The 13567-nt window shown below is 38.6% G+C and overlaps 1 protein-coding gene and 1 non-coding gene across 2 annotated transcripts in view; both read left to right on the top strand.

Moving 5' to 3' along the window:
* RSPO3 (R-spondin 3) overlaps positions 1-13567 on the top strand; it is a 94061-nt gene that overhangs the window by 40936 nt on the left and 39558 nt on the right. The window contains exon 4 of the mRNA XM_005891941.3: positions 3727-3924. Within this exon, the coding sequence (XP_005892003.1) occupies positions 3727-3924 (198 nt within the window). The remainder of the gene's footprint in view (positions 1-3726; positions 3925-13567) is intronic.
* On the top strand, positions 10335-10407 carry TRNAC-GCA (transfer RNA cysteine (anticodon GCA)). The gene has a single exon. It is a non-coding gene; the product is annotated as a tRNA-Cys (tRNA).

Below are 13567 nucleotides of genomic sequence, written 5' to 3'. Positions count from 1 at the left end.
CACTTCTCATGGTTTGCAGGTCGAATTAAGCAAAAATGTCAGATGTACCCAATCTTTTAGTAGACCTATTACTTACACTTTGTGCTCCAAATATTTGCCTCTTTTCTGCACTGTCATTCTGCCATTGTCATTGCTCTTCTTAGAGAGCTGGTGTTCAAGTAGTCATAGAAGGAAAGTACCTAGCTTCAAACAGTGAGTAGTGAAGTAAATGGCCTTGCTACATTCCTTCTGGAGCTATGCAGTCAGACAACAAGAATGAGAAGTGAATAATGTTGTAAGACCACTACTAGTGAAACATTCGAGTTGAACTTTTCTCCATTTCAAGAATCCCTTTTACAGCATTCCAGGCTGATGATCAACCACACCATGACCACTTCCGGAGACAAGGAGCTCATTACGTTTTTGAGACACTTGTTTCATTAGTGAACAGTTAAACGTTTCCAATGTTAAGATTATTCTTAATGCAGAATATAGAAGAAAGGCAGAGTTGAGCAGTCCTGCTTTTTTCCTTAATTACCTCTTAACCAAATAGTGCCCCAGACCTACACTGTTCATTTAATGATCTGAGTATTACTTAAATCACCCTTTTTGTTGTCTTTACATGTTCAACAAAGTTGCCATTTTTTCCAAAAATCTTTTTGCACACAAACATTAAAGGCTCATTTCTTATTCTCTCAATATTTTTTAACTATCTTATTGTATTAGAGCCCTTTATTGTCTGAACTCATTAGTTTTGAATATTTTTCCTCCTCCTTCTTCAATGGAATAATATAAGGCTGTCAGTAAAATTTCATTTGTAGAACCATTCATCATCTGACTGAAGCTACCTATGTTGTAATTTTTAAAATCTGTTTCTCTGAAGTCTGGATATGCTTTTTCCTAGAGCATCTTTGCTCTTATAAAAAAGCACTAAAGTTTGGGTCATTTCCACATCATATAATTTTTTTTCTAATTTAGTACTCATAGTTCTGGCATTAAATGAATACTGGACAAAGTTACAGCTCACAAACTGGATTTATTTTTTCCATTTACTTTCTTGAAGGTATTTTTATTGGTGCGTACTAAAGCTCCCCTATGTTTTAATGACTAATATTGGGATCAGAGATATGACCTTAACTGGCAAGAGATTATGACATCATTAGGTGATTTGGTTGCTCTATTCTTTAGCCAATATTATAACAGTATAGCTGAGCATGAAGACTGTTTTGAAAGTGGCTCAATAAAGTTCATTTAAGTTCATAGAAACTTAAACTCACATCCATTTCCACTCAACTCTGTGTTGCACTCAGATATCTGAAAGTAACTGAAAAAAGCATGTGAAAAAAAATGTATTATGAATGGTTTTAAATGTCTAAAACATTTAAGTTATCTTTCTTGAGATTGTACGAAAAATAGTATTCTGCTCTGAAATAAGGATTCTTTACATCAGAAGCTAGCAAAAAAGGTTACTGGGAACTTGTTTTTGTAGAAAGAGAGTCTTCTATCATCTGAAAGGGTTACTGTTGCAAGTCATTTCAGTTGTTGTAAGTCAGGAAGTTTTATGAACATAAATATAAGAATATCACCTTGCAGGTACATATTTTTATAAGTGCAAAAATCTGTTATAGGAAAGACCTTGGAAAGCCAAGACTGAAAAGATTGAAACATACAGAAAAAGGGAAAAAATTCTACCAAAGAAGCTTTAGAAAAAGGATATCAATTCATCCGAGAAACAAGCCAGTCAAGTGAATTCTAGAAGCAGTTTATCAGCTGAAATTGACCTGGAATTCACTTAAAATAGACACTGCTATGCCTGATCTATACTAATTAATAATTGGCAATATTACAGTATTGTAGCACTGTAGCAAAGGCAGTGAGTTGTAGGCCAAAGACCTGGATTCATCTTTTGCTTAACCATTGTCTCGTACAGAAGTTCTCAAAGTGTGTTCTCAGTACCTGCAAATCTGTATCACCTGTATCATAAAAATGCAAATTCTCAGGCCCCACACAAGACAACTGAATCAGAAACTCAGGGTTGGGACAGGTCCAACATTGTTTTAGCAAGCCCTCACTGAAGGTGATCCTGTTGCACAATGAACTTTGAGAATCAATTCTTGAGAATGACTAACCTAGCAAGCTATGGTCAGTCAGTTCAGTTCAGTTGCTCAGTCGTGTCTGACTCTGCAACCCTATGGACTGCAGCACGCCAGGCTTCCCTGTCCATCACCAACTCCAGGAGCTTGCTCTAACTCATGTTCATCAAGTCGGTGATGCCATCCAACCATCTAATCCTCTGTCATCCCCTTCTCCTCCTGCCTTCAATCTTTCCCAGCATCAGGGTCTTTTCCAAGAGGTCAGTTCTTCTCATCAGGTGGCCAAAGTATTGGAGTTTCAGCTTCAGCATCAGTCCTTCCAATGAATATTCAGGGTTGATTTCCTTTAGGATTGACTGGTTTGATCTCCTTGCAGTCCAAGGGACTCTCAAGAGTTTTCTCCAACACCACAGTTCAAAAACATCAATTCTTTGGTGCTCAGCTTTCTTTATAGTCCAACTCTCACATCCATACATGACTACTAAAAAAAACCATAGCTTTGACTAGACAGACCTTTGTTGGCAAAGTAATGTCCCTGCTTTTTAATATGCTTTCTAGGTTGATCATGGCTTTTCTTTCAAGGAGCAAGCATCTTTTAATTTCTTGGCTGCAGTAATCATCTGGTCAGGATCAATCAATAGTTGTAGCAGGGCTTCCCTGGTTGCTCAGTGGTAAAGAATCTTCCTGCCAATGCAGGAGATGCAGGTTTGATCCCTGATCCAGGAAGATCCCACGTACCATGGAACAACTAAACCCACGTGTCACAACTATTGAGCCTGTATCCTAGAGCCGGGAGCTGCAATTACTGAGTCCTCATGCCACAACTACTGAAGCCTGTGTGCCCTTAGAGCCCATGCTCCACAACTACAGTAGCTCCAGCTTGCCGAGACAAAAGAGAAAGCCCCCAAGCATCAACGAAGACCCAGCATCAGTTCAGTTCAGTTCAGTCGCTCAGTTGTGTCCGACTCTTTGCGACCCCATGAATCGCAGCACGCCAGGCCTCCCTGTCCATCACCAACTCCCAGAGTTCACCCAGACTCACATCCTTCTTGTCAGTGATGCCATCCAGCCATCTCATCCTCTGTCGTCCCCTTCTCCTCCTGCCCCCAATCCCTCCCAGCATCAGAGTCTTTTCCAATGAGTCAACTCTTCACGTGAGGTAGCCAAAGTACTGGAGTTTCAGCTTTAGCATCATTCCTTCCAAAGAAATCCCAGGGCTGATCTCCTTCAGAATGGACTGGTTGGATCTCCTTGCAGTCCAAGGGAATTTCAAGAGTCTTCTCCAACACCACAGTTCAAAAGCATCAATTCTTCCCAGCATAGCCATAAACAAATACATAAATTATAGCAGTGCTCTAGAAATTATAAAGCATTGGTTACTCATGAGTAATTACATTAATGCCTGAGTTAAAATCTACAGTGAAAAGTAAGCCCAATGCAAGAGTGAGTTTACCTGATAATATAAGGATTAAAAAGGGGAAAACATTCTATTCCTGCCTTTCCCTATTTCTTAAGTCATCTTGCCCAGTTTCGTCCTGCAGGATTTCTGCTCAGAATTTGGGCAAGTACTGATGGAAGCAAGTCTTTTTGTTTATTTAACAATTGTGAAACTGTGTGTGAGTGAACTGAGGCTGTTTCTGGTGTTCTGTTTCAGTGCACTGTGAGGCCAGTGAATGGAGCCCTTGGAGTCCATGCACAAAGAAAGGAAAAACATGCGGCTTCAAAAGAGGAACTGAAACACGGGTCCGAGAAATAATACAGCATCCATCAGCAAAGGGTAACCTGTGTCCCCCCACCAGTGAGGCAAGGAAGTGTACAGTGCAAAGGAAGAAATGTCCAAAGGGAGAACGAGGTACAGTCATACCAACAATATGTGCTCAGTTGGATCCACATGATTTGATGCAAATTTCACTATTTCTTAGGAAACATTTAGTATGATCACTCATGTCTAAAAAAATCTAAAATGTGTACCAAAGAATATGTTGGCTGTAAAGTACAGAATCTTGAGATGGTGATTCTTAAAAATGGAGCTTGGTATCAGAACTTTTCACACAAGTGTGCTAAATGAATCCTGGAGAAGGAGCTGCATTATAATGCATCTATGTCTATATCTTCCTTTGGGGCCATTATCTTTCCTATCACGCATCTTCCTAGTACCTGGCAAACTCATGGGAAGCCTCAGAAATGCAAAGTCTAACAGCATTTGGTACACATATGAGAATGGTGAATACCAGCCACCAACTTACTCCTTTTTTCATTTCCTACAAATCAAAGTAGTGCAATTAGGTGTTAAGCTTTTATAGCAAAACATGTTTTAAAAGTTGTATATTTTATTAGCATAATACAAGCATTAATGACAATTTATCCCCAGATTTTTTCATATTACACTAACTTTATATATCAGATTATAGAACCTACCAAATCAATATTAAATAACTCTGTGTAAGGGCTTGTTCTGAAGTCTTGTTAGGGCTAAAGAAAACTCATGTATCATTTAATATGATGGTTTCTGGTGATTAAACATCTATCTAGATTTGCAGCTGTTGACTTTTAAAATATAATTTTTCCATCTTTCTTGCTTATCCCCAGTACCACTGCCTACAAATATGCTATGTACCTATTAGTAGTAATCTGAGTCTATAAATGATCCTTTCAATTAATTAATTGAAAAAATTAATGCAGCCAAGCTATAGCTTGGCTGACTCTATAGTTGAACTTCCTTTGCTTATTTCATTCATTCATCATTTTATTGAATTTTTACTTTATAACCACACATAGAGCTAAGCACTTGGGATTCTCAACTAAATAGGGTACCATCTCTATTCTGAAGTTACACTCAGAGTCCAGTGGAGGGTTGAGATAAGTTTAAGCAGATAATCATAGTATCACATATGAAGGGAGACTTGGTGTGTGAAAACACTCAATGGAAACACAGAAGAGAGTGCTGTGAAACTTTAACTTTGCTCATACAAGAAAGAACTTGGGTCACCCATCCTTTGCACTGTCTTCACTGTACCAAAAGACCAAGTTGATCATCATCAGGATGGGTACAGCCTGCCGTTGCCATTAGTAATCAAGTAGTTAATGTGACAAACTTCTTGAGTATGTGGATTATTTTAAAGGAAATTTCAAACTTTTGTAAATTTATAGGAGGTTTTGATTAAAAATTAGGCTTAAGGAATGAAAGTTGGCTAGTGAAAAAGGTCTTTCTGACATTTGTTACCAATTAATTTAAAACATCTTAGATTTTAAAAGTTGGATTTGGAAATCAAATATTTCATCACTCTTACTTGCTGGTAAGCTCCCATAGCCTTACATTTACTTATGTTTACTAAATTTTCTTGAAATTTAATGATTCACAGGTGGTCTTTGTTCATATTATTTTTTCCACAAAGATTCTACATTACTAATCAGTATTTAGTGTACTTTGCTTTTAAAATATAAGTGAAGAAAATCTCATCCAATAGATAAATTATGATACTAATTACATTTTATTTCTTTTATTTGAGAAAGTAGTCTTCTAATATATTTTGCTAGCACTGACTTAAACATTGAAAAATGTTAGGTTTTAGACTAGCAGCAAGTAAAATAAATGCCATAAGAAGTTTAAAATAATAACCTGTAACATAAGCTTGACTTAAAGTTTCTTTCTGGTCTTTTTTTTCCCTTCTAAGTAGGATACAATGACATTTTATGTTTACAATGAGAACTTTATACAACTAGAAAATTTTAGGTGCTTTATTCTTTTCCAAATTTGATAATCAATAAACTACCGAGTAGGAAGTGTGGATTACATGTATAATTAAATTCAAGATTCAGTTCCATTTTTATTTAATTTTCACTCCTTTTTTTTTAATTTTATTTTATTTTTAAACTTTACATAATTGTATTAGTTTTGCCAAATATCAAAATGAATCCACCACAGGTATACATGTGTTTATACGTCTGTCAAAAGTATTTTCTCAAGTAGCCTATCTAGAAAGTTAAGATAGGAAGGAAACCACTTTTCTCTTCTTTCCTTAACTTCTCTAATCTATTGATTTTCTTAACTTCTCCTAATAATAACTCAAATGTCAAATAAATATCTATTTGAATATGAAGAAACCAAATAGAAAAGTAATTATGACTTCTGAACTTGCCACTCTAGCAAAAATCACGTCAAAATCATACTACTACCCAGAGCCTTCTCATTTATATTGTATATCTCAGAGCTATACAATAAAATGATAAATATAAACACAATAAAGTGATGAAGATACGATTTATCCTACCACTAGAAGAGCTGTTACTTGAGTTGCACCTAAATCCTTGTCGATTTACAAAATAACATCTTCTAGGTTCATGGCTGAGCATTTCCATATGAGTAAGCTAAAAGATAAGGCTTTATAAAACAAAATTTAGCCTGAAAATCTTGAATTTAAATTTATATCTATCATCCCTGCCTAAGAGGTTAACAATAGACAGAGGTAGATAATTCTTATTTGGAAAAGGTATGGAGCATGTGTTCAGGATTTTTTCTGCTGTGTTGTAATTGCCAAAGGCAAGGTCTCCAGGGAAGAATGATAAGATCCAGAAATGACTTTTCAAAATGTACACAAAGAAGAAGCTGAATAATAAGAACTAGATTTTAGTAACAGAGTGGATTACTCTTGTTGTAAAATGGATATTTATACACATGAAATTTTCACATATATATATATGAAAAGTTGGTTGCAAAATCTTACACATTTACACATTTTTCTTACTGATATTCTTCTCATGCTTAGAATAATTATCATAAATTAATCCAAGACGATGAATGTGTTTTCTGTAGCCCCAAATCTAAACTTTTCTCTGATACACTACTTGCTTGCACGTTTAGGATTATTCCCTTTTACCTGACATGCAGCATTTTAATCACTCTTAACTTCTCCATCAATTATAAACTTTTATAAGAAGTTATTACTATTGCAGTAGTTTCTAGTTGAGTATATCTCAATTGAATTATATATATCTGAAATGTCACAGGTAAGTAACATGTATTTTAAGAGATTATGAGGGCTAACATAACATATACTAGTATCACATATGCCTTAAAACAATGTATTTGAAATAGAAATAAGCAAGGAGAAAATGCACTTTTAATGGTTTCCAAATTATACTTTTTAACTCTTTTGATATATTGGGTTAACCGTCTTAGATAAGGGGAAGTGAAACAGAGCAGGGAAGTATATATATCTTTGCATTTGATGCAAAAGAGTGATTTTTTTGTTTGGAGTGGAAGGTAGATGCAAAGAAGGGAAGATCACCAAAATGTTTCCCATTCATATGTGAACGTGAACGAAGTCACTCAGTCGTGTTCGACTCTTTGCGACCCCATGGATTGTAGCCTACCAGGCTCCTCTGTCCATGGGATTTTCCAGGCAATAGTACTGGAGTGGATTGCCATTTCCTTCTCCAAGGGATCTTCCCAACCCAGGGATCGAACCTGGGTCTCCCGCATCATAGACAGACGCTTTACTGTCTGAGCCACCAGGGAAGTCCTCACAAAACCATTCATATGTAGATTCCTTTAATTAACTGAAGAGAATTTCCGATAGATACTGGGTTTTGAACAAATTTACAAAGAATGAAAGAAATTTTGTCCTTTGGTGAATTGCATGAACAAGATCCTAATTAATTACATGTAGTACACGATCTTGGGATAGAAAGGAGAGAGAACAGAGTCATGGAAAAAATGGGGACAGGGTCTACTTTCTTGGTGTAAAGAAAGAAATAGCATCCTTCTTGGCAGAGGAGGAAAAAAGGAATCCATTAAAATATAAACAAATGAAAATATCCAGACATTTCCAGGGAAGAAACAAGCATGGGAATTATTGCATTATTTGAACGTACTGTAGGTCACCTTATGTGCCTTCCCAAAATTAAGTCCAGTTGTAAAATTCTACTAGGTTTTACATAGAAGAAAAGTGTTGTAAGTTAACTTACAAATTATTAATCATGTTTTTAAATATCAGTATTATACACATGCATTATATTTATCATGAGCACTATATTTAAAATTACAGCAAATTTAGTTTTTTAAAAAGGAAGGAAATAAAAAGTGAATCTACTTTGTTCCCAGGTTTGTGCCCCTGTCCTCTGGTTTACTTCTTAAAATATTTGTAACAACCACCCCAGTGATGAAGAGTTGAGTTTTCTACAGGAAGGATTCATATTAAAAATTCATTCAAATTCAAAACAAGACATTTAGCCAAAATTTTTGGAACCGTTTTCAAAATCCAAATAGAAGGCTTCATTAGCTCAAAATTGTAGGATGCCAACTGGCTTAGAGAATTTCGGTGATGTCCTCTCACCACCTTCACCTCATGGAGGAAGACCAGCTGGCCTGCAGACACTCATCCTGTTTAAGCATTGGAGGGAGGGCGCTCTCTGCTCTTTCCCTGCACACAGTCAGTACACTGGCCCTTTGACATGTCAGAGAAAATTCCACAAAATAGAGAGCTGAGATAAGGATGGCATTAAAGACTGGTTTACAGCCAGTCGTGAGTCTGCTCCCCAGCGTATACATCTTCTTGTCACAGTTAGAGGCATCTAGTGGGGCAAGGCTGCTAAATAGTTTACAATGCACAAGACAGCCCCCCACATCAAAAATTATCTGCCAGTTTAGTCCATCCTAAAGGAGATCAGTCCTGGGTGTTCATTGGAAGGACTGATGTTGAAGCTGAAACTCTAATACTTTGGCCACCTGATGCAAAGAGCTGACTCATGTGAAAAGAGCCTGATGCTGGGAAAGATTGAGGGCAGGAGGAGAAGGGGATGACAGAGGATAAGATGGTTGGATGGCATCACCGACTCAATGGACATGGGTTTGGGTGGACTCCGGGAGTTGATGATGGGCAGGGAGGCCTGGTGTGCTGCGGTTCATGAGGTCACAAGTTGGACACGACTGAGCAACTGAACTGAACTGAACTGAACTGAACTATGCCAAAGAGGAGAAACCCTGGTGTAAACTCAACAGTTTCTCTTTGTGATCCTTCTTTAGGGTCTAGTCAGCCCCTTACCTAAATGGTTTTTTGTTGAGATTCTGTGAAGAACCAATGTAAGGTTTCATTCAACCAAGGCAAGGTTTCATTGCCACCAATGGAAACCTGTGCATGGTGCAAACCTTTGGTGACAAGAACAATTTGGTGGAACAGAGGGGAAGTTTTTGCCACCCAATTTCCCTGGTGGCTCAGACAATAAAGAATCTGCCTGCAATGCAGAAGAGCCAGGTTCAATCCCTGGATTTCGAAGAGCCTCTGGAAAAGGGAATGGCAACCCACTCCAGTATTCTTGCCTGGAGAATTCCATGGACAGAGGAGCCTGGTGGGCTACAAGTCCAGAGTCCAACACAACTGAGCGACTTTCACTTTGAATTTAAAATATTCCAGTACCATACAAAAATATTTAGCTATGTTTAAAGCCTCTAAGAAAAGTAATCTATTGCAAATATATAATGCCTTTCACTCTGAGATATGGTCCTTCATATAAATGTGTGGCCTTTCTCTTAAAGGCTAAACCCAGCTTTTCATCTAATGTCCCCAGTGGAGAGGGCTGTCATTTGTTTAGTAAATGTTTAGCTCATTTTTTTGGCTGCACTGGGTCTTTGTTGCTATACACGGCTTTCTCTAGTTGCGGCGAGTGGGGGCTGCCATCTAGTTGCAGTGCACTGGCTTCCTGTTATGATGGCTTCCCTTCTTGCGGAGAACAGGCTCTAGGAGCACAGGCTTCAGTGGTTGTAGCACGTGGGCTCTAGAGCTCCAGCTCAGTCACTGTGGTGCACGAGCTCAGGTGCCCCACGGTATGTGGGATCCTCCCAACCCAAGGATCAAACTCGTGTCCTCTGCACTGGCAGAAGGATTCCCAACCACTGGACCACCAGTAAAGCCCCATAGCTCTCTCTTCACCAAGACTAATTATGTGACTGTAGTCATCTTTGTTTTGTAATGCTTTCCTGTCTATTCGGTTAAACCACATGAAACTGCCATTTTCTTGCACATAAATGTGTGTGTGTTAGTCATGTCTGACTCTTTGCAACCCCATGAACTACAGCCTACCAGGCTTCTCTGTCCCTGGGCTTCTTCAGGCAAGAATACTGGAGTGGGTTGCCATTCCCTTTTCCAGGGGATCTTCCAGACCCAGGGATCAAACCCGGGTCTCCTGCATTCTTTACCGTCTAAGCCACCAGGGACTAGCTCTTACTTTGCTTGTCAGTAGTCAAATATTAACAATTTCATGGGCTTCCCTAGTGGCTCAGTTGGTAAAGAATCTGCCTGCAATGCAGGAGACCTGGGTTCAATTCCCAGTGGGGAAAATCCCCTGGAGAAGGAAATGGCAACGCACTCCAGTACTCTTGCCTGGAGAATTCCATGGACAGAGGAACCAGACAGGCTGCAGTCCATGGGATTGCAAAGAGTCAGACATGACTGTGCGACTTTCACTTTCACTAGAGTTTAACCTAATACTTCAAAATTTTATCTCTAAATTCTATAAATACTCAAACTAGACTTAGAGTACCATTGTTACTGACCAAAAGATTACAGTTTGTATATGCTATCACCAAATACAAATTTGGGGCTTTTAATATTAATACAAGTATGCTACTGTTACTGATCCCTAAAGACCCCATAAAAACGTGGCTCATCTTCCAATCCATCTCAGTCACGTTCACACATGGCCTATGCACTGATTTATTTATTATGTATTTTTTCCTTCACTATGTTACGCAACGGTTACTCCACTTTGTTTCTTTCCTGCCAATTCCAGCCTAATCTTTGAAGCATCAAATCAACTTGCCAATTCCACAGCCATGTGTCCAAATGTATTATCCATATGGTTAAAAGAGTTTGCCTCTGTGATAGGCCCCAGTTTCTCTCATTGATTCCTCTGACGTTGACATTACAATGGCAGGATCTTTGCAGGCATTATCTGTTGCCCAGGTTTGTGGGGTGAAGACAATGCTAAGCTCGTTTATATATGTACAGTTTACTCCCCTCTGTAATAATGGAACTGAAGGGTCACATCCAGCACCTAGACAGATTTTGAAAAAAAGTGAAATGACAGTTATTAGGTTTCTTGCTTTGAACACAATTGCATTGTATATTCTTAATCTCTGTTAATGAAAAAGTTGAATACAATTGCATTGTATATTCTTAGACTTCTGTTAATGCAGAAGTTCTGCAGAAGGTAAGATGCCTTTCATTTCATGTTTTGCAATCCCAGGTACTATACTATTTTTTATAATTTAGCCAAGTTGTTATCTCATTAAAATTAATACCAAGTTTGTACCATTCCATTTTTGTAGGTTCTCTGAGATTTGAGGGCTATTCATAGTGGTCAAAATTCACAATGGACATGATTCACAGTGTGAAATACTTAAGTATCACTATTATCTGTGCAGTCTCTGCTGGTAGAAGAATCATTTTTAGGCTTCACCAGTGTGTTGGAACATACACTGCAGCATCTCTATTCTAAAATCGTTTTGATACTAACTCTTTATAATAAATTATTTTTGCAAATGCCTATATTTTCTGAGATTTCTTTTTTTGTGATTTTTATAAATATCTAATGCTTTCAACCCATTGGTATGTGTGACATAGTGCACATTGGTCAGGATGTTGACTCGAGTAGTAGCTGTAGTATACAAAGCCTTCTTCAGCCTCTAACCAGGCAGTGATCGTGCCATTGTTTACATCTTGTGTGTTGGGATGAAACTGTTTCAGTTCATTTTTGCTCCATAAGAAATAACCCCCAAACATACAGGCTTAAAACAATAAATGTGGATGGACAGTGTGGGCTGGGATCCACTGTGCAATTCTGGCTGGTTCCCTAATGTGGTAGACTGGTTGAGCACAGAGGAAACTGCTATTTCTATCATCCTCAAGGTGGCCAGGAATTCTATAATGTTCTAAGAGGAAGAGAAGCAGTCCTGTTGAGTATGTGCTGAGAACTGGCACAATTTTATTTCCACCATGTTTTGTTAGTCTATGCAAGTTACAAGGCCAGTCCTGATTCAAGAGTTAAAGAAATAGATATCCCCTCTTACAGGGAGAAGTCCCCAGAGTTACTTTGCGATTTGGTATCTGTATACAGGGATGAGTAGAGAACTGTAACCGTTTTTTTCCATCTACCACAGAGGTCGTTCTCTTGTTTGTAGTTAGATGAGTGTGACTGCTCTTTTATTCAGCATTGTCTTCCTGTCTAAGGTAATGTCTCTTCCTTTGTAAAAACACACTCAACAGTTGATACAGGAGATAGTGTATAGATTATTTCTATTATACTTTCTAGTTTGTAAAGGGAAGAGTAGGAATATTAATAATAATTTTTTAAAAGGCCAGTCAAGAAACCTCATACACTCAACACATATCTATTAAAGCACCAGCTTATGCTTGGCACTTTCAGCACTTATGGGGTTGGCCAAAAAGTTCATTCAGGTTTTTCCACACACTCTTAAGAAAAACCCGAATGAACGTTTTGGCCAACCCAATAGCAGTGGATAGGAAAGACAGAAGTCTCGGCTATCGTGAATCTCTTATTCTATTAAGTGTGTTTATGTGTGTGTGCTAAATCACTTCAGTCGTGTCCTACTCTTTGCGACCCCATGGACTGTAGCCCGCCAGGCTCCTCTGCCCATGGGATTCCCCAGGCAAGAATACTGGAGTAGGTTGCCATTTCCTCCTCCAGGGGATCTTCCCACCCAGGGATCGAACCCATGTCTCTTAACATTTCCTCCACAGGAAGGTAGGGGGTTCTTTACCACTGAACCACTGGGGGAGCCCATCATGGTTTATATTGGGCCACAGAGCAAAGACCATCAATGCTCAGCTCGCGTGTAGCATCCACTTGTGTGGACAGTTTTCATCGGGATTTGTTCTGTCAGTAGCTGCAGTTTCATTCGTTTGCATTTATAAAAACATTTGTTTATGCTGGCAAGAACAAACGATCTCTGCCTGCTTTTCTATTTGGTCTGCAGGCAAATCTTTTTCTCTCTGACCACCATGTCCATGTGCTAATGTGTGCTTGTGAGATGACTGAGTAGGGTTAAAGGTACAGCTTGTAGTTGTGGAACAGAGCTGCGTTAACGGGCTCTTCGGAGAAATGACCCTGAGACCTTGGCTTCGTGTGCAGCCTGTTCCAGCCAGCTGAGATCCCTGCCAATGAGGAGGGTTCCCTAGAGAGAGCCTCAGGGAGCATCAGCATAAATTTAAATTCTGGACCCCCAAGTATAGTTTCCAAAAGGGCCTTCTTGTCCTTTGCTAATTACAAAGTAAACATTTCTCCGGCAAAAAAGACACTTCCTCCTTTCATGCTCCTGTCCTCCTTCCCACCTCCCAAACACAGTCACTCCTTGAAACTGCTGGTGTTGCTGAAACCTCTTTGGCAAAGAAATCACCTCACATTTGAAGGCACAAAAGAATTATTCTTTCCATAGATTATTATCTTGTTCTCTTTTTTTATCTACTCCGGTAACTTCA

Source organism: Bos mutus, chromosome 9 (assembly GCF_027580195.1).
Source record: "Bos mutus isolate GX-2022 chromosome 9, NWIPB_WYAK_1.1, whole genome shotgun sequence".
Lineage (NCBI taxonomy): Eukaryota > Metazoa > Chordata > Mammalia > Artiodactyla > Bovidae > Bos > Bos mutus.
This window is presented reverse-complemented; position numbering and strand designations above follow the sequence as displayed.